General features: G+C 54.5%; 10 protein-coding genes across 10 annotated transcripts; 5 read left to right on the top strand and 5 right to left on the bottom strand.

The window, feature by feature from the left end:
- Positions 1–197: 197 nt before the first annotated feature.
- Positions 198–2,566, bottom strand: VTN31DRAFT_3956 (uncharacterized protein; the record flags this gene model as incomplete). Its single annotated transcript, XM_069404290.1, has 7 exons — positions 198–1,116; positions 1,170–1,306; positions 1,355–1,677; positions 1,730–1,899; positions 1,960–2,138; positions 2,210–2,410; positions 2,480–2,566. The coding sequence occupies 7 exons, from the start codon at positions 2,564–2,566 to the stop codon at positions 198–200; spliced, it is 2,016 nt and encodes a 671-aa protein (XP_069261279.1).
- Positions 2,567–3,056: 490 nt separating this feature from the next.
- On the top strand, positions 3,057–4,230 carry VTN31DRAFT_3955 (uncharacterized protein; the record flags this gene model as incomplete). Its single annotated transcript, XM_069404289.1, has 2 exons — positions 3,057–3,446; positions 3,523–4,230. The coding sequence occupies 2 exons, from the start codon at positions 3,057–3,059 to the stop codon at positions 4,228–4,230; spliced, it is 1,098 nt and encodes a 365-aa protein (XP_069261278.1).
- A 471-nt stretch (positions 4,231–4,701) lies between these two features.
- VTN31DRAFT_3954 (uncharacterized protein) lies at positions 4,702–7,404 on the bottom strand (the record flags this gene model as incomplete). The annotated part of the gene is made up of 2 exons (XM_069404288.1): positions 4,702–5,495; positions 5,553–7,404. The coding sequence occupies 2 exons, from the start codon at positions 7,402–7,404 to the stop codon at positions 4,702–4,704; spliced, it is 2,646 nt and encodes an 881-aa protein (XP_069261277.1).
- Positions 7,405–7,853: 449 nt separating this feature from the next.
- On the top strand, positions 7,854–10,263 carry VTN31DRAFT_3953 (uncharacterized protein; the record flags this gene model as incomplete). Its single annotated transcript, XM_069404287.1, has 5 exons — positions 7,854–8,243; positions 8,320–8,404; positions 8,529–9,113; positions 9,163–9,518; positions 9,733–10,263. The coding sequence occupies 5 exons, from the start codon at positions 7,854–7,856 to the stop codon at positions 10,261–10,263; spliced, it is 1,947 nt and encodes a 648-aa protein (XP_069261276.1).
- A 679-nt stretch (positions 10,264–10,942) lies between these two features.
- VTN31DRAFT_3952 (uncharacterized protein) lies at positions 10,943–14,038 on the bottom strand (the record flags this gene model as incomplete). The annotated part of the gene is made up of 7 exons (XM_069404286.1): positions 10,943–11,732; positions 11,793–12,356; positions 12,410–12,585; positions 12,643–13,139; positions 13,195–13,589; positions 13,648–13,775; positions 13,841–14,038. 7 exons carry the CDS (start codon positions 14,036–14,038, stop codon positions 10,943–10,945), a joined length of 2,748 nt encoding a protein of 915 aa, XP_069261275.1.
- Positions 14,039–15,319: 1,281 nt separating this feature from the next.
- On the bottom strand, positions 15,320–15,832 carry VTN31DRAFT_3951 (uncharacterized protein; the record flags this gene model as incomplete). The annotated part of the gene is made up of 4 exons (XM_069404285.1): positions 15,320–15,458; positions 15,527–15,580; positions 15,641–15,714; positions 15,779–15,832. 4 exons carry the CDS (start codon positions 15,830–15,832, stop codon positions 15,320–15,322), a joined length of 321 nt encoding a protein of 106 aa, XP_069261274.1.
- A 259-nt stretch (positions 15,833–16,091) lies between these two features.
- Positions 16,092–16,731, top strand: VTN31DRAFT_3950 (uncharacterized protein; the record flags this gene model as incomplete). The annotated part of the gene is made up of 2 exons (XM_069404284.1): positions 16,092–16,096; positions 16,167–16,731. The coding sequence occupies 2 exons, from the start codon at positions 16,092–16,094 to the stop codon at positions 16,729–16,731; spliced, it is 570 nt and encodes a 189-aa protein (XP_069261273.1).
- Positions 16,732–17,730: 999 nt separating this feature from the next.
- Positions 17,731–18,555, bottom strand: VTN31DRAFT_3949 (uncharacterized protein; the record flags this gene model as incomplete). Its single annotated transcript, XM_069404282.1, has 2 exons — positions 17,731–18,037; positions 18,101–18,555. The coding sequence occupies 2 exons, from the start codon at positions 18,553–18,555 to the stop codon at positions 17,731–17,733; spliced, it is 762 nt and encodes a 253-aa protein (XP_069261272.1).
- Positions 18,556–18,930: 375 nt separating this feature from the next.
- Positions 18,931–19,623, top strand: VTN31DRAFT_3948 (uncharacterized protein; the record flags this gene model as incomplete). The annotated part of the gene is made up of 1 exon (XM_069404281.1): positions 18,931–19,623. One exon carries the CDS (start codon positions 18,931–18,933, stop codon positions 19,621–19,623), a length of 693 nt encoding a protein of 230 aa, XP_069261271.1.
- A 1,423-nt stretch (positions 19,624–21,046) lies between these two features.
- On the top strand, positions 21,047–21,379 carry VTN31DRAFT_3947 (uncharacterized protein; the record flags this gene model as incomplete). Its single annotated transcript, XM_069404280.1, has 2 exons — positions 21,047–21,069; positions 21,127–21,379. The coding sequence occupies 2 exons, from the start codon at positions 21,047–21,049 to the stop codon at positions 21,377–21,379; spliced, it is 276 nt and encodes a 91-aa protein (XP_069261270.1).
- Between the last annotated feature and the right edge of the window lie 871 nt (positions 21,380–22,250).

The raw sequence follows: 22,250 nt of genomic DNA, 5'->3' as shown, positions 1-22,250 counted from the left end.
AGAGAGTGATCGTATCGCGTAACACGCGATAGTGTTTGTCATGAAGCCAGGAGGTGATTGTCGGCTTGATAGGAAACTGGGGTTGGATTGAACGCACTCTCAAGCCGAGCCAGGATTTGCAACTGCCGGAACCGCTTGACGCGGGCGGGACAGCTCCTCCAGATTGATAAGCTGGAAATAACTCCAGATCCAATTCGTCAGCCCTGCTGAAGGACGTATTTCCGGCAAGCCTCCTTCAGCAACTCGATTCTCCGCTGCGTCGTCACAAAGACTTCCCGGTACATTTCCAGGCTCTGCTGCACGACCTCCGTACGCGACTTGGTGCCAGCGCAGATGTCACGCATGCGGAGTTCCATTTCCTTGCGGAGGAACGGCTTGCTGAGCGAGGGACTATCTGGCAGATTCCGAACCACGTTGTCGTAGCCTTCGACCAAGGCAATGCCCAGGCGCGTCGGGATGAATTCCTCCACGCCGCCGCCGCCGCCGCCGCCTCGGTTGGAGTTGGCATTTCGTCCACCGCGACGACCTCCGCCACCGCGACCACCGCCGCGGCCACCTCGTCGATTCGACGTGGACGTCGCGTTATCATCATCATCATCATCATTGGCAGGGGCACCACCGCCACGGGGCCGCGTGGCGACGTACTCTCTCGTCTTGATCTTGGCAATGTGCTCCGCCATGGTTGCATCTGTGCCGATCCCGTTCGCGTCCATCAGTGCGATGAGCTCCGGCTCCGTCAGATAACCCGGAGGACTCGTCTTCCCCTCCGTCATGTTAGCCTCGGTGGGCTCGAACCTCTCGCCGACCTCGAACGCAGGGAGCTGTTGACTGCTCTCCCATTTATCGTAGATATATACATCTAGATAGTTACGTTCGAGGACGATTAGGCCCTTGGCGTGAAACTCCTCGTCACCGTACTGGATCTCGACTTCGCTTGTTTGTCCCTTGGCGTCGTCCGAGCAGCAAGCGAGAAACCGACGCGTGATGAATTCGTAGACCTTCCTCTCCTCGAAACTTAGAGCCTCGTTCCCCGCGCCAGATACCGGGTGGATGGGCGGATGGGCCTGGTCGTTGTGTTTTCCGGCACGCGGAGTGCGGAATTTACCGTCCAAAAGCCTGATGGATGTCAGTACGAGTTGAGGATCTAGGTCTAGGAGAATGAAACATACTCTCGCGCATATCGGCCCCATTGATTATCATGGACTTGCTTCTCGATCAGTTTTTTCAAGTCAATCCCCTTGTCGAACTGATCTGTTTCAGTGCGAGGATAGCTGATGAAGCCGCGAGTGTACAACCCTTCTGCAATCTATACCTCAATCAGCTCCGTTCAGAGAGTGGCCAAGGTTAGACGCACCTTCATCACGTCAGAACTGTTCATCCGCAAATACTTGCTCCCCATCATTTGCAGATCAACTGTTGTCAACGGCAGCGGCCGCCATTTGCTCGTCGGTTTCTTGGTGACTTTGGTGACAGTGGCCTTCTTAGCAGCCAGACACCGTTCAAACAAAATTGTCACTGCCGCGCGGTCAAACAGATGATTCCGACGCCAGGTAAAATTCACGTTGACGCCGTCACGTTGGTGCATAACTTTGATTGACCAGAATGGCTCCGGCTTGAAATTCTGCACCCGCAGATAGCGGTCTACCACGAAGCCGAGGGTCGGGAATTGACATGACCCTGTCGGATTAGCATCATCATACTCATCCGGCAAAGAGATCGCGACACCTACCATAGCTGATGGTCCGGTCCTGCAGCGCCGGACCCAGAGATTGCAGCTGCAACGTCTGCAACCGTGTGAAGGCAGCGCCGATCCGAAGGTCAAGTTCCATACGAGCTGCCACAGCGTTGGCCTGACGCTCGTCGAGATCAACCGGGGAGCGGGCAGCGCGAAGAACGTGACTGTAGATCCCATCAGCACAACGTTTTTAAAAACAAAGAACCGGGAATTTCACAACGCACGCTCTCTCTGTGTTGCTGAATTTGGCCCGCTTGACCTGGATGTTGGCATTGACCGCCTTTGCTTGCGTCCTGATTTCGGTGCCGATATGCTCGCCTTCGCGATCGCAATCGGTCCAGATAAACAGTGCTTTGGCATTTCTCGCCTGCTGCTTGATATTGTCCGCCAGACTGCGATAATCCTATCACATTCAGTCCTTCTTTCTCTCAACAAGGTTCAAAGGTGGCTCTGGATGGAAGAACTTGAACCTACTTCGGCGACCTGTTCGACAACCGGCGCCTCAAACAATTGACTTGGTGGGCAGGACTGCCACGCTTTGTACTGCGGCACAAAGTCCATCTGGGTCAGATGGCCCAGGACGCTGGTCATTGTCACCTCGCAGGTGCCCCAGGGTGGCCCAAAGTTGAAGGTGAATATGTAGTTCTTGACATATCTGTTTCCGCGGATGTTCCTCTAGTTTGAAAACAACTCAGCTACTTTTTTTTTTTTTTGTCTCGAAAGAAATAAGAGGTGAAAACGTACAGTTTCGAACGAATCGCCGGAAAGATGTTGAGCAACGGCCTTTGCGATGGCCGGCTTCTCGGCCACGCAGAGGACGCGGTTGGGCATGGAAGTGCGGGAGCCAGAGAACTAGCAATTGCTCTATGGACAGACTACGGAGCACATCATCGATCGATCCTAGCGGACCTGTGAAAGGATCTTTCGGCGAGCCGAATACTACTACTACTAACTATATCATCGGAACGCGTCGCGCGCATTGGAATCCCCAAATTTCTGCCTGAGGCATCAACCCTCGCGCCGGACGGCCCAAAACATTTGAGCCCGCCACGACAAGATCCCACCACCACAAGGCGCGCACAAGTCGCCTCGATGCTGCAGTGACTTGACGGGTATCTTTCGAATCAGGCTTCGCGGATGACACATGCCATTGATTCAGCGATTTAGTCGCAGAATAACTCACCGGCCAGCACCGAACGCGCTCTGCCAAAACCAGACGCTACGACGCTAAAGACACCAACAAACACCATCGTCACTCCGCCATCATCAACTCGGCGACAACAACAACACACTCCAAAGTCCGCGCAACAGATCCGCCGCCATGACCGTTCCGCTCCCCTCGATTCTCTCGCCCGCAGACGCCGCGCAGTTCAACACCACTGTTGCGCCGTATCTTGTCCAGGCGCCGCAATGGTTCCAGTTTCTGCGCGACCAGGTCTCCGTCGTCACCGGCGGGGGTCGCGTCAACGTCGCCGAACTACAGACACTCTACTACCAAAGCAACCCGGCGGTTACGGCGCTTACCTTTGCGCTGGCCATCGCGCCAATTTTCGTTCTCGTCGCACTGATCACGGGGAACTACTCGCAGGTTGACCGTTTCTGGAGCATCCTTCCGACGCTGTACAACGTGCACTATGCGCTGTGGGCGCGAAGAGCCGGCCTGGACACGGCGCGGTTGGACAGTGTGGCTCTGCTCAGCCTGGCGTGGGGCGTACGAGTTTCCCTATCTTCCCCTCAGTATAGTACTCTGTTTATGACACAGCGCGCTGACCTTTCGCGTTTCCCAGGCGCGGTTGACATTCAACTATGCCCGCAAAGGCGGTTATAAGTTCGGCTCCGAAGACTACCGCTGGCCGGCGCTGCGCGCAGCAATCAACAACCGATTCCTCTTTTTCCTGTTTAACGTGTTCTTCATCGGCTTGACGCAGAACCTGCTCCTCTGGGCCATCACCACTCCGACCTATCTCTTCGTTCTCCTCGCGCCGTCCAAATCTACCTCGACCTCTACCTCCACCTTCGGAATCTCCGACCTGGTCTTTTCCCGCCTCATCATCTTCTGGCTCCTCATTGAGACCATCGCCGACGAGCAGCAGTGGCGCTACCAGAAAGCGAAGCGCGCTTACCGCGCCGGCCGCAAACCCCAAGAGGGCGACGCCTTCGACACCGCCGATCTCGAGCGCGGCTTCAACATTTCCGGTCTCTGGTCCTTCAGCCGCCACCCCAACTTCGCCGCCGAGCAGGCCATCTGGGTCACGCTCTATGCCTGGGCGGCCTACACGACCCGCGCGTACCTCAACTGGACCGTTGCCGGCGCGCTCGGATATCTCGCTCTGTTCCAGGGCAGCACGCGACTCACCGAGAAGCTCAGCGCGGAGAAGTATCCCGAGTACGCCGACTATCAGGCTCGCGTGGGCAGGTTTATCCCGCGATGGTCGGTGAAACCGTCTTCAAAGGCTGTCAAGAATAAGAATCAGAAGGAGACTAAGAGGGAGTAAGTTAGTTGGAGATACCCCGGGTTGGTTTGGGCTGGACTGGATTGGCAACAAAAATAAGGCGAGAGTAGGCGTGGTTCTTTGGATTGTTGTATCTCCCTAGTAGTACACGGTATATTTTTTTCAATCAGATCTATCATCCATTACAAAGTTGGAAACAAGGTCACATATAAGAAGAAGATTAAATGTACCGATTTTGATGTCCACTATTATTATACATACACTTTTGGATTCATCACATCTATATAGCTTACACCGACCGATCTACCCCAGTCGATCAACAAACAGGAGGAGAGATGAATAGACAGAACGGTTGAGATGATCGGAAATGCAATCAAATCATATCCACGCCATGGAAGTCACAACCCCCCTCCCCTGCCAATAAGAGAACACTTGAAAACTCTAAAGAGCAAAACGATCAAGTACACACAGATAGAAGCGGAGAATGTGTTTCTTTGACACGAATACGAATACTTACAGCGGACGAGGCGTCTGATCACGCCCATCCTTCCCCGTCGTCTCCTCATCCGAACGCGGTGGTTCGGGCGGCGCAATAGTGCCACCACCTCCCGCGGTACCGCCGCCAAAGTACTTGGTGAACTCGCCGCTGTCCGGGAACGGGCGGGGCCCGAGCAGCCGGATGAGATCGTCCCGCGTCAGGACCTCCTTGCTGAGGAGTTCCTCTGCGACGAGACGGATCTCGTTGCGCTTGGACTCGAGCAGGTCCCGGCACTGCTTATAGGCCTGGTCGACGAGGCGGCGGACCTCGGCGTCGATGTTACGCGCCGTCTCCTCGGAGAAGGGCTTCTGGAACTGCTGCTGCTCCTCGTCGTAGTAGACGGTGCCGATCTTCTCGGACATGCCGAACTTGGTCACCATCGCGGTCGCCATCCGCGTGACCTTGTTGAAGTCGTCGCTGGCGCCGCTCGTCACCGTGTCAAAGTGCAACTCCTCGCTAACCCGGCCGCCCAGCGTCATCGCCATGCGGTCCATCAGTTGGTGTCGCGTCATCAGGTAGTTCTCGCTCGACGGCAGATACTGCGCGTAGCCGAGCGCGGCCTGCCCGCGCGGGATGATCGACACCTTCAGCAGCGGGTCTGCCCATCGGAAGAACCAGCCGCAGATAGCGTGTCCGGCCTCGTGGTAGGCCACCGTACGCTTCTCCTCGGGCGACAGAACCAGTGACTTCTTCTCCAGACCGCCAATCACTCGCTCAATGGCCTGCTCAAAGTGTTTCATCACCACCGCGTCCGCGTGCTCGCGAGCCGCTAGACATCCATTAGCATCTTCGCTTTACTGGAAAAAGGCGTCCGATATCTACTTACCAACCAGGGCAGCCTCGTTGACGCAGTTGGCAATATCGGCACCAGCAAAGCCAGGAGTGAGAGCCGCTAGGCGACCCGTCAGGTATTCCATGTCTTCCGTGGTCACAATCTTCTTGAGGTGAACACGGAAGATCTGCTTCCGTCCCTCCATTGTCGGTCGGTCAATCGCAATGTGCCGGTCGAAGCGACCCGGTCGCAGCAGCGCCTTGTCGAGAACGTCCGGTCGGTTCGTACCGGCCAGCACAACCACTTGGTCCGACGTGTTGAAACCATCCATCTCCGTCAGGATCTGATTGAGCGTGCTCTCCCGCTCGTCATTGCCACCGCCGAAATTCTGCTTTGTCCGCGATTTGCCGATGGCATCAATCTCATCGATGAAGATGATGCATGGCGTATTCTTGCGCGCGGTGGCGAATAAATCACGCACACGCGACGGACCGACACCGACGAACATCTCCACAAACTCCGACCCGCTGACGCTGTAGAACGGCACGCCGGATTCACCGGCGGTGGCCTTGGCCAGCAACGTCTTACCAGTACCGGGAGGGCCAGACAGAATGGCGCCTCGAGGGATTTTGGCGCCCAATTTCTCGAACTTGCTCGGCTCCTTCAAGAAGCTGACAAACTCCATGATTTCCAGCTTGGCCTCGTCCATTCCGGCCACGTCCGAGAATCGAATCTTGACATCGGTCTCGTGATTGAACCGCCTCGCTCGGCTCTTCCCGATGCCGAAGATACCACTCTGACCACCAGCGGCGCCGGCAGCTCGTCGCGAGAGCCAGAAAAACGCCGCAATCATCAGCAGCGTCGGACCGAACGAGAAAGCTGTCGCTAACCAGGGCACCTCCTCAACGTAAGCCACCGGTATTCGCTGCCCACTCGGGATGCCGAGTTCATTGTGCGCTTCCTCAAGGTTATGCTCGAACGAGTCGACCGATCCAATGGTGAAGTAGTAGTGAAAGTTGGGATTTGTGGCGGCCGGCGAGTCCGGGTAGACCCTGGCGACGGCCTCCCGATTCAGCTCCACCCGCACACGAGACCGATTGAGCACGGTCAGTCGCTCCACCAAGCCCTTGTCGAAGTAGTTTGTCCGGAATTCCTGCCATGTGATATCCCGTCGGTCCTCTCCCGGGAAGATACTTCGGTAGATGTAATACGAGACGATCGCCGAAATCAGCATGTTCGCCGGGTCGAGTCTGAACTCGAAGATCTTGGGCGTCGGACCGGTTTGACCTTTTCGTTCCCTCTCTCGTCTCCTCTGCTCCTCTTTTTCTTTCACAAATCTCTCAAAATCCGACATGGTATCCTCCTCCTTCTGCTGCTCGCTCTTTTCTTGCTCCTTCTGTGTCTGCTCTTCCTCTGCCTTCCTTTGCTCTGACTTTGTCTGCTCGGATGATTCCTTGCCAGCATCGCGCAGCGCCCGAAGCAGTGCATCGAACTCGGTAATCGTCAAGGGCGCTTTTCCTTGCAACACATCGTTGATCTTCCGCTGAACCTCCGGAGGCAGTCGGTCTCCTCGGAGCAAGTCCTCCTTGGCCCTTCTCAACACCTCTCGATCCGACGGTGGGAGGAACACGGCATTCCGCTCCAGCTCGTCGAAAAACTTTTCCAGCTCCGAGGGCAGCTGATCCCGACCCTTGTTGTTGTTGCTCCCGCCATCATTATTCGGAGACTTCGGATCGTTGGGATTCACGGTAGCATAGCATCTTCGGGTACGGCGGGGATTGTTGACCAATGCCCAGAGCTGCGGCCGCGAATGACTCGGGTATAATGATCGCGATGCGCTGAATAGTTCTACGGCACTCCGCGAATATCGCGCCAGATAAGCTGGCCGTCGAAGCAAAGTGGCCATGACTGCGGAGGGGAGGGAAGCCCGAAGGCTAAGAGCGGAGAAAAAGAGGAAGGAAAAAAAGAAAGAAAGAAAGAAAAGAAGGAATGGATGCCGCTCTCCCCAGCCAGGCGATGAAATAAAGGAAAAATCCCAATCCCCAAAGACACCTATGTATGGGAACGCCAAAGCAAAATGGACGACGGTTGGAATTTGCGCCCGGTTTACGGCGGCAGCATCGGCCCAGGCAGCCAGGCTTCATCTTTTTCCGCATTGCTGAGTCATCCATTGCTGAGTCAGCAAATTTCATCGCGTGATTTTGAACCACTGTGCTAGTAGTCATATTCCTCTTAACTAAATTTATGAAGACGCTACGACGCTAAAGACACCAACAAACACCATCGTCACTCCGCCATCATCAACTCGGCGACAACAACAACACACTCCAAAGTCCGCGCAACAGATCCGCCGCCATGACCGTTCCGCTCCCCTCGATTCTCTCGCCCGCAGACGCCGCGCAGTTCAACACCACTGTTGCGCCGTATCTTGTCCAGGCGCCGCAATGGTTCCAGTTTCTGCGCGACCAGGTCTCCGTCGTCACCGGCGGGGGTCGCGTCAACGTCGCCGAACTACAGACACTCTACTACCAAAGCAACCCGGCGGTTACGGCGCTTACCTTTGCGCTGGCCATCGCGCCAATTTTCGTTCTCGTCGCACTGATCACGGGGAACTACTCGCAGGTTGACCGTTTCTGGAGCATCCTTCCGACGCTGTACAACGTGCACTATGCGCTGTGGGCGCGAAGAGCCGGCCTGGACACGGCGCGGTTGGACAGTGTGGCTCTGCTCAGCCTGGCGTGGGGCGTACGAGTTTCCCTATCTTCCCCTCAGTATAGTACTCTGTTTATGACACAGCGCGCTGACCTTTCGCGTTTCCCAGGCGCGGTTGACATTCAACTATGCCCGCAAAGGCGGTTATAAGTTCGGCTCCGAAGACTATCGCTTGTTGGAAATCGAGCTCATAGGTGCTTGCTTACCCAGGATGAACTGTCAAACTGATCATCTATCAGTGCAAATGGTTTCCTTTGCCCATCATTGAGCAACTGCGCGACCATCCAATTCCCCGATCAATTCCCTGATCCAATCCAGTGGTATGCTACCTTTTGCTGTCGGAGCAGCCGGAGACGCTTCTCCAACGTCCTCGCCCACTGAAAACGAGCATTCCCAGCAGTAGAATAAACCAGGGGAATCGATCAATACGACCCAATGCCCTCTCCATGTCCACAAATACCCGCGTTGAACTTGACCAACTCGCTGCCCAGCTGAAGGAAGTGCTAACCGCAACCAACGCCCGCAGTCAGCCGGAGAGCAGCCAACCTCGGCAGACTCTGACATACAGAAGCTCGCAAGCTCAGGAATCGCCCAACCCGAAGCCTGCACAAAAGAAGAAATCGATTTTCCGACCAGAAGCAGAGGTATTCCGACCTTCGGCGTCCGCTTTCACAAAAGACAACGTGAAGCAGGAACAGACGAGCGAGTCCGCTGCAGGGTCTAATGAGAGAGTCCCTGCACAGTCTGCGCCCTCGCAGCAAACTCCACCAGAGCTAGGTTCAACACAAGCACCTACAGAAGCAAAGGAATCTCAGGGGAATGACCGGCAGCACTCTTCCGCCGCGGCTTCGCAGGCTGCCAAACCCGACATAGAAAATGGCCAGAAGCGAGATCCAGAGCCCGGTGTGTCTGCACCTTATCCACTTGCTTGGGACCAGCTAATACGTTGAAGCTGCAGACGATTCACAAGAGGCGCGGGATCAAGAGAACGCTCCACCTTCGCAAACCGCAGAAGGCGATTCCATCTCCAAAACACAAGACGGCAAGGGCACCACGGCTGGATATGGCGAACCAAGTCGTCCGCCGGACGTTAAATCACCACCCGATGGCTACCCGGCCGAAGACAGCAGCGCAAACGAGAAAGGCCCAGAGCTAGAAAGCAGTCTCTGGGCAACGACGCCGGCCGACGAAGGGGCGAAGCGAAGCGACAACAAAGACGATGACCCGAAGGCTCGGAAGTCGGAGAATCGCGACGAGACTCGGAACAGCGACGGAGACGAAGGGAAACTCCCGCCAGAACGGGTCATGGTAGACGATCACCTAAAGGCAACGCTTACTGATAAGTTGGAGAAGCAGGACGAAGCAGAGAAGCACTGAGATGACGAAAAGGCCCCAGCAGCTCAGACTGGGTTTAAAAGTACACCAGTCGGCAACGCCAACAGATCAGTTGGAGAAGGAGAAACCCGAGCACAGCGATGAAGCAGAGAAACGCAACGACGACGAAAAGGGCCAAACAGCCTAGAATGAATTAACAGCAAGCCAGTCGGAAGCGCCTTCCGATAATACCAAAAAGAGCAATGAAGCAGAGGAGACCGACAGCATCGTTTATTGTTTCGCATTTACAAATCCCGAGCTGTTTCGAACTATCCAGCGACGAACAACGCCGCCTTTTTGGCAAGACGAACGATTGGTCTTGCGACCAGAGTTTGCACCGCCGCCAGGTAGTGATATCCGTGACCAGATTGAAGCACAGGTGTACCTGCAAGGTCAAGGCGAAGAATCTGAATCGGAGGATGAGCCGAGCTCCGAAGACGACGATGACCAGAAGCCGTTGGCGACCCGTTTTTCTGAATTCAAGGAAATGATTCAGGAGGCGCTGGCCCTTGCAGACGACCAGTTCGAGAAAGGAAGCGAGAAGTTTGTGGAGAAGTTCATGCTCTCTGGCGAACCGTATCGTGTACTGCTCGAGGAGGTTAAGAGCCGCCAGCGCAAACGGAATGGCCTAAAAATTTGGGGTAGATATCGGCATCCTGCGACGATGTACCTTAAATAGGCTGGCCAATTTTGGTGAGGCGGTTGATCGAATATGATGGGTGGTTAATCTCTGGAAACCAAGAATAAAAATTTTCGTTCCGAGTTGCAATCAACTGGATTATTGATTCTTATCACGCTAGTATAGTTTCGGTTAGGCTGATGTAGTTTCTCATGATCACGTGAATTTTCATAAATTTAGTTAAGAGGAATAAGCACACTTCCACTGTGCCGTGTGGCCCACTGGTCAGCATCTAGTAGCTCCTGCGTATTGCATTTTCGAGCAAGAACAAGGACGGAGGACTCGGATATTCCACGAAATACACATTGAGTGATTCTTGTACTATCAACTTTGCCTATTCTTTTATATCACATGCCTCTGATGTACTAGGGCTACTGTACATAGCACTGTAATGTTGCAACTACCCAAAGAGAAGGGAGACGAAAGCACAATCCCTGTAAACGCCAAACCTCATACCCACTGTCAGCAAGCCTCTTGACAAGCATGAGCGGTATATGCTGCACATATACAATAAAAGAAACGGTCAGACCAGGACCAAAATGGGAGAAGTGAGTTGAGAGAAGACCAGTAGTATACCCATGGTCAACGGCAACCGGTCATCACTGGAAAAAACCACCCAAAACTCCGTCCTCGATGCGTCGTAGCTCGTTGGAAAAGAAATTGGCGATATTGGTCGTCGTCATGGACCTGTTGGCAGTGACCCATCAAAGAGCTCTGTTTGATCCATGTTGGGAAAAAACCCAGACATCTCCGCCCAGTCCCATTCCAGGGTCATGGGCATTTGCCATAGATCTTGCGGCACGAACGAACTGGAGTGCGCAAAAGAGGGATTCATAGTGGCGGCAGTAGAACCGGGAAGGGATGTTTGACCGGTGAACTCGGGTGGATTGGATGTAGAGCCGAAAACGCCCTGGAAATCCGGAGTAAACCCGGCCATGCCACGCATATCGGGCCCAGGCGCGTCCGACATCGTCGTGTCGACGCCATCTGGTGGCTGTGATAATGATTCCCGATTTTGCTCGGGAGCTAAGTGTCCTTGTTCTTGAAATTGCGACGGTGCAGAAGGAGCCGACGGTTGCTGTGCCGGTGGTGGCTGCTGTTGTTGTTCAGAAGGCCGTTGTTGAGCTGACTGTTGTTGGCTGCTGGGAGAAGGCCTCGATGCCCCCGTCGCATCGGCATCTTGGTTGGTTGACCCTGCAGCCGGCTCGGAATCCATTCTTCGCTTGCGGCGAGTTTGAGACTCCTTCTCGGCCTTCTCGACCGCTACAGTAGCGATTCGAACAAACTCCGAACAGACAGTCAGCATGCGGTTAACATTTGCACTCGCCTCATCGGTCAGAAGCGTGTTCAAAAAATTCACCACATTGCTCATTGCCTTGATGTCTGAACGGGCACGAGGATCCTGGGGATTTTGGATAATGTTTGCGAAGAGTGTCAGATGGGCAGCAACTGGGTAATAGAGGATTAACCTGTTCGCAGTGACGGGTTAGTTGAGGGACAAAACGGAATGAGAGCTCTTTCAGGCTTACCAAGTACACCCAAAGGTGCTTTGAGGGATATATTTAAGCAGGTTTATTGACGCTCTCGCTGCACTCACGCATATGTTGGCCGAAGAGAATACGCGCGGATTCAGCGGGCGGGGGTTCAATCCTTGAATGGCGTAGTCCGAGAGTCGATTTGTCCAGTACCCATGGTGGACCGACATGCGGTGGATGGTGGACACGCAGTTGTAATATGAGAAGTGAAGCAGAACAATTTTTAGAACCAAACCTGGATGAGGCACTTTGATCTCATGCTCTGGACGGTATTCAATCGGGATACTGTTCTTGAACTCCTCCAGCTCTTGGTCCAATTCTCCGATGGTATTCAAGAGCTCGCCATCGGACTGTTTGGCTGCCTTGGCCGAATAGAGGCGTCTATAAACTTTGCTTTGGATCATGGCGAACCGACAAAACAGCCGGAAAAGATTGAGAGTACCTTTCCCATCCAACAACGGGATGTTACCGACGTTGTCGGGTGGGTTCTCGCTCGGGAGCTCCACGTTCATATCGTCGTCATCTTGAACCGGTGGCCGGCCAGAGCGAAGACAGAGACTGCGACCTAGTCAGTCACGACATCCAAATTTGCGCAAAGCCCATAGCCATACTCTTTGTCTAGAATATAAGCAAGCCAGAACACTCTCCGGCGTTGCTCCATCTCCACCGGATTGAGACCAAAGCCCGCACCGCGCTTATGAAGGCCGACACTGTGCGACAGTCGAATGGCTGCAGCAGCCAGGAAAAAGGATGGCTGAGGATTCGGCGTCCCTTGCATGTACAGCGCCTGTGGCAAGTTGTCAGCCTGTGACTTAGGGACGGAAACGCCGCGTGATCGACGTACCATTCCTACCAGGGCCTGAATACTCATCAGATCCGTGCTGCGCATGGTAAGTTCCGTCAGGACCGCCAAGGCGTTCTTCATATACAGCCAGGATATCTTGTTTTCTTCATGGGGGTCCAAGTTGTTCAACATCCGTATTCGATGTGCGAATGCCAACACGACGTTCAAGCTCGCCCACCAGCCGCATCCTTCGTATGGATCACGCGAGTACTGCCGCTCGGCCAGGTGCATAAATGTGGGTTCATGGAACAAAGGGAACAAGCAATTGAAATGATTGAAGTAGTCTCGGAGAAGAGACATGGCCTCATCCTTGGGAGGCAACGGCTTGAAGACACGACGAGCAAAGATATCCGTGTAGATCTCCGGCTTCCAGCCCATCCACTTGTCGTCATCGATGCACGCGGATTGAACCATTTGCTGGAATGAAGTATCACCCGTCTTCTCGTTCACCCACTGAATGCCCCTCGGAGAGAAGATCGAGAACCCGGAGGAGGACCCTGGGACCAACTATGAGCATTTCACATTTCGCCATCCAGCCTTTGACAGAAGTACCTATGAACCGAGTTTCACCGCAGCTGTTTGTCACCAGCGAGCACATCATATCTGAGATCATCTCCACATCATTTGACCGGCCTCTCTCTTGGGGCGCAGTAGGGGAGTTTCCCGAGGTGTTGGAACCGGTGTGCATTTCCGTCTGGGGTGTAGACTGCGGGGATGCTGCTGCTGCTGCTGCTGTCGGCGCCGCGGCCGCGTTTGGAGGATTTCTCGCGTTTGTAGTTCCCTGAACCCCTTGAGTTTTATTCGCAGCGGCCCGATCGGCCAGCCGCCGTTCCAAAGTCAACAAGTCCGGAGCGTTCCCGCCTTCATCCTCCGAGAGCAACCCTGAAAGTCGCAGTAGCGACTCCATCCTTCCGAGGCGGTTTTCCAGGCCTTCGATGTATTTGGCCCTGCCCAGTGTCAACATCAGCCATTCAAGACATATACGCACATTTGCAGCGGCCGTACCCTTTGGGCGGATTGCGTTTTTTCTCTACCTGGGTAAAGACACAATCGGTTTTATAGTTGATGCAGTGGGAGCACTTGGGCATTTTGCCATCGCACTTGATTTTCTTTTTGCGACACATGTCGCATGCCTGCGCACGCAACCCGTCAGACCAGCACGAAATCCAGACGACCGCATGGGTCAATTCACTCATACTCTTGCTATTCTCCTTCGCTGGCCCTCCGTGACCGCTGCGTTGGCATTTCCCTCGTCGTGGCCGGAGCCCGATGAGCCCGGCGGCACAACACCGTTACTATTTGCGACGGCATGGTTACTGGCAAAAGGGGGCGAATTCTGCTGCATGGCGAGGGGCCCGTCGAGCGCGCGCTGCGAAGCGTCCCCCGCGCCGCCCATATTGTCCGGGGATCTTCGGCGGCAGGGCTGATCTGAATGCGGGAACGGCCTCGATCAACTTTGAGCTGCGGTCTGCGGAGCACGGGGTCGAAGTGCGACAGCTGATATCAAAGGCGCAACAAAGTTGTACAGTAGGCTAAAGGTTGAGCAAGCCGGCGGAGCTCCCGCAGTCAAGTGCCGAGCGCCATCCAACTTGCTGAGAGAGTGGCGAGGGGTGGGATTTAGTGGGCTTCTTTAGGAGACTGCAATGAATGTCAAGACATCCCAGTATGCGGTCCAGCAGTATCAGTAGTAATTTATTAGATTGCCGTAGATCGTCGTCAGAATGTAGGTAAACGCTTAAGTGTTAGGCAGAGGATTATTTCATTATTTACCCGGATTGGTAATACAGTATTTTCCATCTAATGATCCCAAGTCCGAAATTTGAGCCATCGTTCTCGTCAGTCTCTATCAGCCTACTACTACTTATAGTACCTAGTATACTTTATGATTCTGGTTTGGGATTGAAGCAACGACCTGTCTAGCATCCGACCATTGTGAAATCCCTCAAGACTCAAGATACGAACTCCAAAGCAGGACAGCAGTCGCCGTTGAACCAGCATGGAAGAACCGGGAAGAAACAATCTGACGGCCTGGATCCTCAGGCAACAACAATAATAAGTACGAGTAGTACGGAGTAAGGAGTGCAGAGTCGGCTACCTCTTCGCTTCAATCGCGGACGGACTCGAAAGGACCATGCATTATTTATTGACTACGACGAATCAAACCGTCCGAGAGTGGTTTCCAACGCTCGATCAGAACATTAGAATGATACCTTAGCTTTGAAAGAGGAAACTCTCGTCTGGGATTACCTAGTACAGTACATACGAGTACATAATTACTAATTGCCGAGGTTGATTCCAAATCCACACAAACAAAGAAGGGGACAAAGATGGCCAAAGGATAATAGCGCTTCAGTTGGACTGGTTCGAGAGGGAACTTCTCTTCTCCCAAGTTCCCGGACTGACTCAAGCCACAACTCACGTGATTTGGGGGCAGCGCAGCGCGTGTGGAAGTGCCATGTCTGCTTTCAATCCATGCACCGGATCACCAAAGTCGTAGGCCCTCCACAGAGATGAATTATTCTCGCTATATACAAGACTCTTACCCGTAACCAAGAGTGGCGATGTCAGTATAATAGACACTGGAACAAACATCCAACCTAAAACAAACCCAAACGCCCTGCTATGCAAGCGCAAATCTACCATATATACAGACACAGTCGCTGCGCACCAACCCTGTCTACAGGGTTTTGTCGAGAAGTTCTTTGGCCTCATTGATCTTGCTGGCCAGATACGGACTGCCGCCTCGGTCCGGGTGATTGAGCAGCATGAGCTGTCGGTGGTTCTTGCGCACTTTCTCCTTGGTCAGGGATCGCTCCCTACCAGTAGCCAGTTAGTAGGATGTAACAGACGAGATCCGGCCCGCGGAAGTGTTGCTGGTACTCACGATAGTTCAAGAATCAGCGAAGCCTCCCGACGAGTCATGCGAGGCTCAAAGCCACTGGATTTCATTCCGTCAGCAGCCTGTTCCGCGTACAGCAGTATTCATATGCGAACGCACCCCTTGTAGAAAGCCCGGCCCATTTTGTTGACGCCGCCACGGTAGCGCTGCAGCGCAATCCATCCCGCCCGGCCCTGCAAAGAGATGAGTTAGTCGAAGCGCAACCCCGCAACGCAGGAAAAGAGACGGTAAACTCACGAAAAAGGCAGCCGCGGCCACCCCGAGGCCCACCAGTGCAGCAGAGGCAGCCATCGTGTCAGAAGGTTGGACGAAAAGAATCGCACACGGTGATTTCAAGATCTGCGGAGGTTGAGGTTCGATCGGGAGTGATAAAATGCTGATAGACGTCTTACCGGTTTTGGTTTAGCGCGACTTCTAGTCGCCGCTCCACATGGAAAGTTTATCGGGTCGAATTTTGACGACAAGCTTCTTGCATGCAAACAACAGGTCAACATCGACCCTCATTGTTCCCTTTTGAAGTATTTGGTGCACAGTTTCGACACAAGCAGAAATGAGGTAGGCCTCTACAACACCCCCCCCCAGGTGCTACATCTGTTGATCAACCTTGTCTAACCACACGATGCAGGGTCGAAACGTGCCATTTTTGCTCACGACCGGTATACCCTTCCAAGGGTATCACCTTTGTGCGCAATGACGCCAAAATGTTCCGCTTTTGCCGGTCAAAATGTCACAAGAACTTCAAGATGAAGCGACAGCCCCGGAAGTTGAAGTGGACCAAGACCCATCGCGCCATGCATGGCAAGGAGATGATCGTCGATTCGTCCCTGCTGTTGTCGCAATTCGCCAAGCGCAGGAACGTGCCCGTCAAGTACGACCGCAACCTGGTTGCTGCGACACTCAAGGCCATGGAGCGGGTGGAAGAAATCCGGCAGAGACGGGAGCGAGTATTCACGAAGCGGCGGCTGGCGGGCAAGCTGGCACGCGAGAAACAGCGCCTGGAGGATCGGAAGACGGTTGCGGAGGGCGAGCACCTCATTCGCAAGGAGCTTCGCGACATGGAGGAGCGGAACATTCCTCTCGAAGCCGCCAAGGTTACCGGAAAGGTACTTGGGGAGGAGAAGGTGCGACAGAAGAAGAAGGCCAGATTACTGGTGGACGGCGGGGTCGAGGAGCAGATGGATGTCGATTAAACGGTTCAGGGACTTGGTGGCTTGTTTTGTTTGTTTGCAAGCGGTTTGCTCCTTTTTTTTCTATTCTTTTTCACTCATGTCATGTGGTTCATGTGTTGGCGTTAAGGGTTTGTTTATACTAACGCAACTGATATGATGCCTAGCTGGGAAAATACAATCCAATTGATTGCCCAATGAGTCATTTGGTTCTTTACAATACTGTCTTCACACGGACTTCACGCAATTGCATGGGCCTGGTGCGACTGCGTGCGGCGGCATCGTTGGTTTTGCACGTTGGACATGTGATCTTGAACCAATGAAGGAGTCTACTCAGACCACTGAACAGTGACTGCTCATGTATATGTGAAGACTGCTTGTAGTCTGGACAGTGGCCAATCCTCACGATCCACAGCTCTGATTCCTTGATTCTCACAGCCGCCTGAAATCAGCGGACTTCTTCGGCCAAATCCAGCAATGGCCATTCACAGAATTTCCAGAAATGCGTTCACATATGTGCACATGAGTGCACTCTTCCGCTAAGTTCTTCGCTGAACATCTGTGAACAGTCACACACACTCTCACACACGCTGTCTTCTCTTCCTCGAGAGTATAAATTCTCTCTCCTTCTTTTCTCCTGTTCTCTTCTTCTTCTCTTCTTTCCTTCCTCAACTTACTTTTAATTATTAAACCTTGGCGCTACAAAGCGTAGCTGCTAGCAACCACTGCCAGAGGTATGTGTCCCTTCAGTTCCCACTAGTACGCCATGTTGCCATCTGCACTGGTGTACTTTATCGTTGGCCTTGGCTGGTCTCTCCTGAGCCGGTTGTCGGCAATGACGGAGGTGGCCAAGCAAAAGTTTGACTGACCCCCTTCTCCAGGCCGACTTCGCAACGGCAATGGTCGCTGCGAGGGAGTACGCCGCGGATTCCGTCGGAGACACGGTCGACTTCCTGAGGCATCGCGTGTCGATGCCTCGGACGATCCGGGTCTCCTTCGGCCCTGCGTTCTACGTTGACGTTTCTACGGAGCGGCTCTGGAAGTGTCAACCGCAGCCAAGCGGCGCCCCTCGTCCGATCCATGGGCAGGCCTCGTCCCCAGCAATGAGACAGGATATGTCCTGTTCTCCGCGGAGACGGCGCTCACCGTGGTCGGCGACGGTCCGGTGCTTCCCAACGCGGAACCCGTGCTGGGGGTGGAGGAGTATGGTTTCCTTGGGGAGGACAACCTCTTCCTCGAGGGCCCATCTCTATCGCCCGAAGCGCCGGACCTTGTCGTGACGCTGGACCGTGTCGTTGTGGCATTGGTGGTCTGCGTGTTGCTCTGGCTCCTGGCAAAACGTGTCAATGCTCACACACTGGCGGGACGCCTCGCTGCAGACATCAAGGCCTACCTGGAGGGACCCGTCGTGCTTGCACGAGTAGCCCCAGTCGAGGAGCAGGCATTCTTGGATGCCTTCTGGGAATCTCTGGGGCCGGGGACCCCGGAGGACTTTGTCGACGGCGTGGTCGAAATCGTCACAATCCCGGGACCCTTCGTGTGGAGGTCGCGGGCGATGAGCGATGGTGACCTTCCGTGTGTGGTAAAGCCGCGACTTGCCGGGGTCACCAAGGATGACCCGTCAAACTCGGGAGAACGGGCAACCGGCTCCGAGGATGGCAGGAAGTCCGACGTGGCAACGGACAGACACGGCCGGTCCGCCGGGGGCAGCGTCGCCGTCGCGATGCTTCTTCCACCTGAGGGTGGTTCGGGCACCACAGGCGTTGACCCAGGACAGGGTGCCGACGCCAATGCACACTCGCCAGTGCCACCGAACTCGTCCCAGGACGACCTTCCGGACTGGGACATGATCCCGCTCCCGGAGTCTCCGGTGCCCAGTGTTCCTGAGACCCCGGTGGTTGCTGGCGAGGAGGCCGGAGAGGAAGATCCTGATGACGCACAGGTGCCGTCTCCTGCCGCCTCTCTTCCGAAGTACTCGGGCGACGATATTGACGCTGCTGTCAACCGCTCCGCCGAGGCTCCGGCCATCGCGCCATCCCGGCAGGACAGCAGTCCGTGCCAGGTGCGGACGAAGAGTCTCTACCGGCTACTGCGGAGCACGTGGAATCGGTCGAGCTGGTCTCGCCGATCCCGGAACCGTTGGAGTCGGCAGAGGAGGGCCCGGTTGCGAATCCATCCACCCCCGTACCTGCCGACAACCTCGATGGCGAGGATCAGCAGGGGATGGAGCCGCCAGCCGCCCCGACTCCACTCACCCAGAGCACTCGGATCGTGGCGACGCCCCCCGGCGGCGAGCATGGGTGTGACCTCCTTGCCGAGGTCGACTCTATGCTCGCCGCCACTTACCCACGGTTCGAGACCTGGGCGGACGAAGTGGAATGGGCCGAAGAGTGTAACCTGCTTTCTGTTCCACAGGCCGTGGTCCCTGCCGAGGTGGAGGGAAAGGCGCTGGTCGCCAATCCCGAGGAAGCCGAGGACGCATCGGTGACCAAAGCCGGCATCGATGGGGCCGGGGCTGGTGACGAGCACAGTCGCCATGTCGCTGAAAATTCGTCGATGCCGGCTGGCCTCCTGCCGGTGACTGGGGCGCACGGGGAAGCGCCGGCGGAAGCACAGGTGGTCGAGGAAGCAACAGCTGAGACCGCCGCTGATGCCGGCGTTGACTCCGAACCCCTGTCTCCTGTTTCCCCGGCCGAGGGGTGCCAGGCTGTGGTCGACGTCGGCGCTGCCACCGTCGACTCGCAGCCTGCCTCGGCGGAGCAGGAGCCGGCACTGCAGGCAGGCTCCACCTCATCGGAGGCGCCGGGCCAAGGCAAGGCCACGAAAAAGCGGCGTCGAGCTCGGCCCGGAAGGCGTCAGAGAATGCGCTTGAAGGATGATCGCGCTCGTCTCGCGTCGGACGTTCCGCAGCAGTAGGCTTGTCCTGCTGTTTGTGTCGTGTTCGCCGCGTTGACTAGCGTGCGTCCTTTTCATAGCGTCTCTGGCGGCTGGATCTCGCCGATTCGCACATGTCGAAACTTTTCGTGGATGTCCATAGGCGGTTACCCCGTCCATCAGGATAGATTACTACTCGCTGCGACCCCCGTCGTCTCGCCGCGGATGATGTCTTACGAGGTTGCTGCTGTCGATTCTGGCTCTGCGCCCGAGCCGCGCAGGTTCTCGTGGTAGCAGCCAGAGGAGGAGCAGCCCTCTGCTGAGCGGCAGGCAATGGTACCGGACTTGAGATTGACTAGGCGCACCGATTCGGCCGGGTAGCGAGACAGAAAAGGCTTATATTTTTTTTTTTTCACGCGTTTCCGCGGATCATCTGTCATGACGCTTCGAGATTGAGATCTGAGCAGCGCGTCATATTTGCGCCGGAGTTCTTCTCGGAGTCTCGAATGGATGATCATTCGACCGAGACCAAGCGTCGCACCTTGCCCTTATTGCAGTATCTGCTTTGTGCGGCAAACGTGAGCAAGACAGTGACAGATTCTTTCTTCCTGTCTGCGCCCTTGGTTTCGGCGATCCCGGTGTTGGTTATTTTGCAGGACACAATTAGGTAGGCTTTCATCACGGACTTGCACTCTCTCAGCAGCGTCCTGACATCCGTCTTAGTATTTTGAGCGAGATGGGTTAGAGACGCCCGGCTCTCTCCCATCGTTGGCGAGATCCAGTCTATGTCTGTGCAGCATCGGTTCACATCTAGAGTTCTCTCTGTTGTCTCCTTTACGGACTTCATTGCTACCGTTTCCGACGCTTCGACACGAGTTTCTCGCCTTTTTGAGTCGACTACATGAGTGCGGAAGCGAAGACGGGGCGCTCCCCTGTATACGTCGCAGTATTCGACTCTCGATACATTGTTCGCACAGTCAACTTGCCCAAATGCTGCTGTTACTTCTACAGTTCTGTCCTGCTTTCGTCAAGGTTCGTTTACTCCAATCGTCTTCCAAAGTCCTTGACCATCACTGACTGAGACAGAGACACATGATGTTGGCGGTTCATCATGTCGTCTCCACAGGGATGCGTCTCTTCAGATGGATCTGGAGGGCTTGATCGCGGGGGTCTCGCCTTGTTTTGTATTCCTTGTCTGGTTGACCTGTTGTTCACCTTGACGTTCATTTTAGTCCAGACCATCTGATGGGGGCGAGAGACGTCATCCCTGTGCTTTTGAATCTACTTGCGCTGGAAGGCCTCAGAAATCTGCTCGTCAGTTTGTCCTGTTACTTCATTTGGCTTCTGTTTCCCTTGACTTGAGACGGCAGAGCCATTCAGAGGCTGTCAGCGCACTCTGGGTCCCGGATGATTGACTCGATCAGACAGTCGAGTCAATCATTGGCCGGGCGCGGGACCCAATCCCATGTACTATCTCCTTTCTCAGAGGTGAGATATCTTGTTACTCTACATCACACATCCACACTAACCTCGTAGTCGACACAGCCTGGAGAGAGACCAGACGGCCAAGGAACACAAGCAACACAGCAAGCAAGCAAACAGAACAGCACCATGCACCCTTCTCTTTGCCAAGAAGGTAACGACCACGATGACGGACCTTACTGCCACTACTGTGGCATCAGCCACAGACACACTTTATTGTGACCGCTTCTTTCTCATCTCGCTCTGGCATCACTGCCCGCAAGGCACGTTTTCTTGCCTCATGAGCTTGATTCACCGCCGTCTGCGCGGTCATTGACCACAAGTGACATCTTCAACTTCTGTGATCAGATCACGATGCTCCTGATCTCGGACACAAGTCTGCCAACCAGCAGCCAGTCCAATCCACGCTGCATGACACATCAAAGTCGTGTGAAGCAAGACTTTTTCTTTTTCTTTTTCTCGCTGTGAGACATTCTGCACCCTTCTAGCGATCGTGCCGTATGCGCCCAAAATCAGCTGCGCCATCTGAAACGGAGCAAATAATATACCAGAGGTAGCTTGACCATTCTTATTCCCCAACATATCATCCTCTGCTAACACTCGAGAGACACAAACAGGCAAAGGCCATTCGTTCAGTCTCTATCTGCCATCCTTACTTCCCTGGGCGCGATCAAGTCCTCACCGTCTCAGCCGCCACCAACTCACAGGGCAAACCCGGAGTGCGCTGTCAGCGCCTTCTTAACATAATCCAAGTGAAAGGGTGTTGTCGTTCGAGCTCATTCTGTCTATCACAAACAAACAGGTTCGTCTATCTGCCAGTGAGACCCCAATGGGCTGACTGACTTCCATCTTCCCGACCAGAATCTGTCTTTCGGTCTGTCTGTCTGTCTGTCTGTCTGTCTGTCCGTCTGTCCGTCTGCCCGTTTCAACAACACGATAGGATCATCATCATCATCATCATTGATGACCCAGTCGGTCAATGATCTCTCTCCACTGGCAGTATTACTATTTTATTCATGGTGTCAGGTCGTTTACTCTGCTGCTGTGTCTGTCTTCGGTTCTGCGGCTTGTCTCGGTTTCCCTTCTCCATGGATGGTTGTAGGATATATCTTGGTCCTGTATTGTGTACACTGTGCTTGTTTGTTTCTTCCATGTATTATTGTGCAATAATTACTTCTGACGATGAA

Source organism: Thermomyces dupontii, assembly GCF_041956625.1.
Source record: "Thermomyces dupontii strain NRRL 2155 unplaced genomic scaffold VTN31scaffold_3, whole genome shotgun sequence".
Classification (NCBI taxonomy): Eukaryota; Fungi; Ascomycota; class Eurotiomycetes; order Eurotiales; family Trichocomaceae; genus Thermomyces; species Thermomyces dupontii.
Note: the sequence above shows the minus strand (reverse complement) of the source record. Positions and strands in the feature narration are given on the sequence as shown.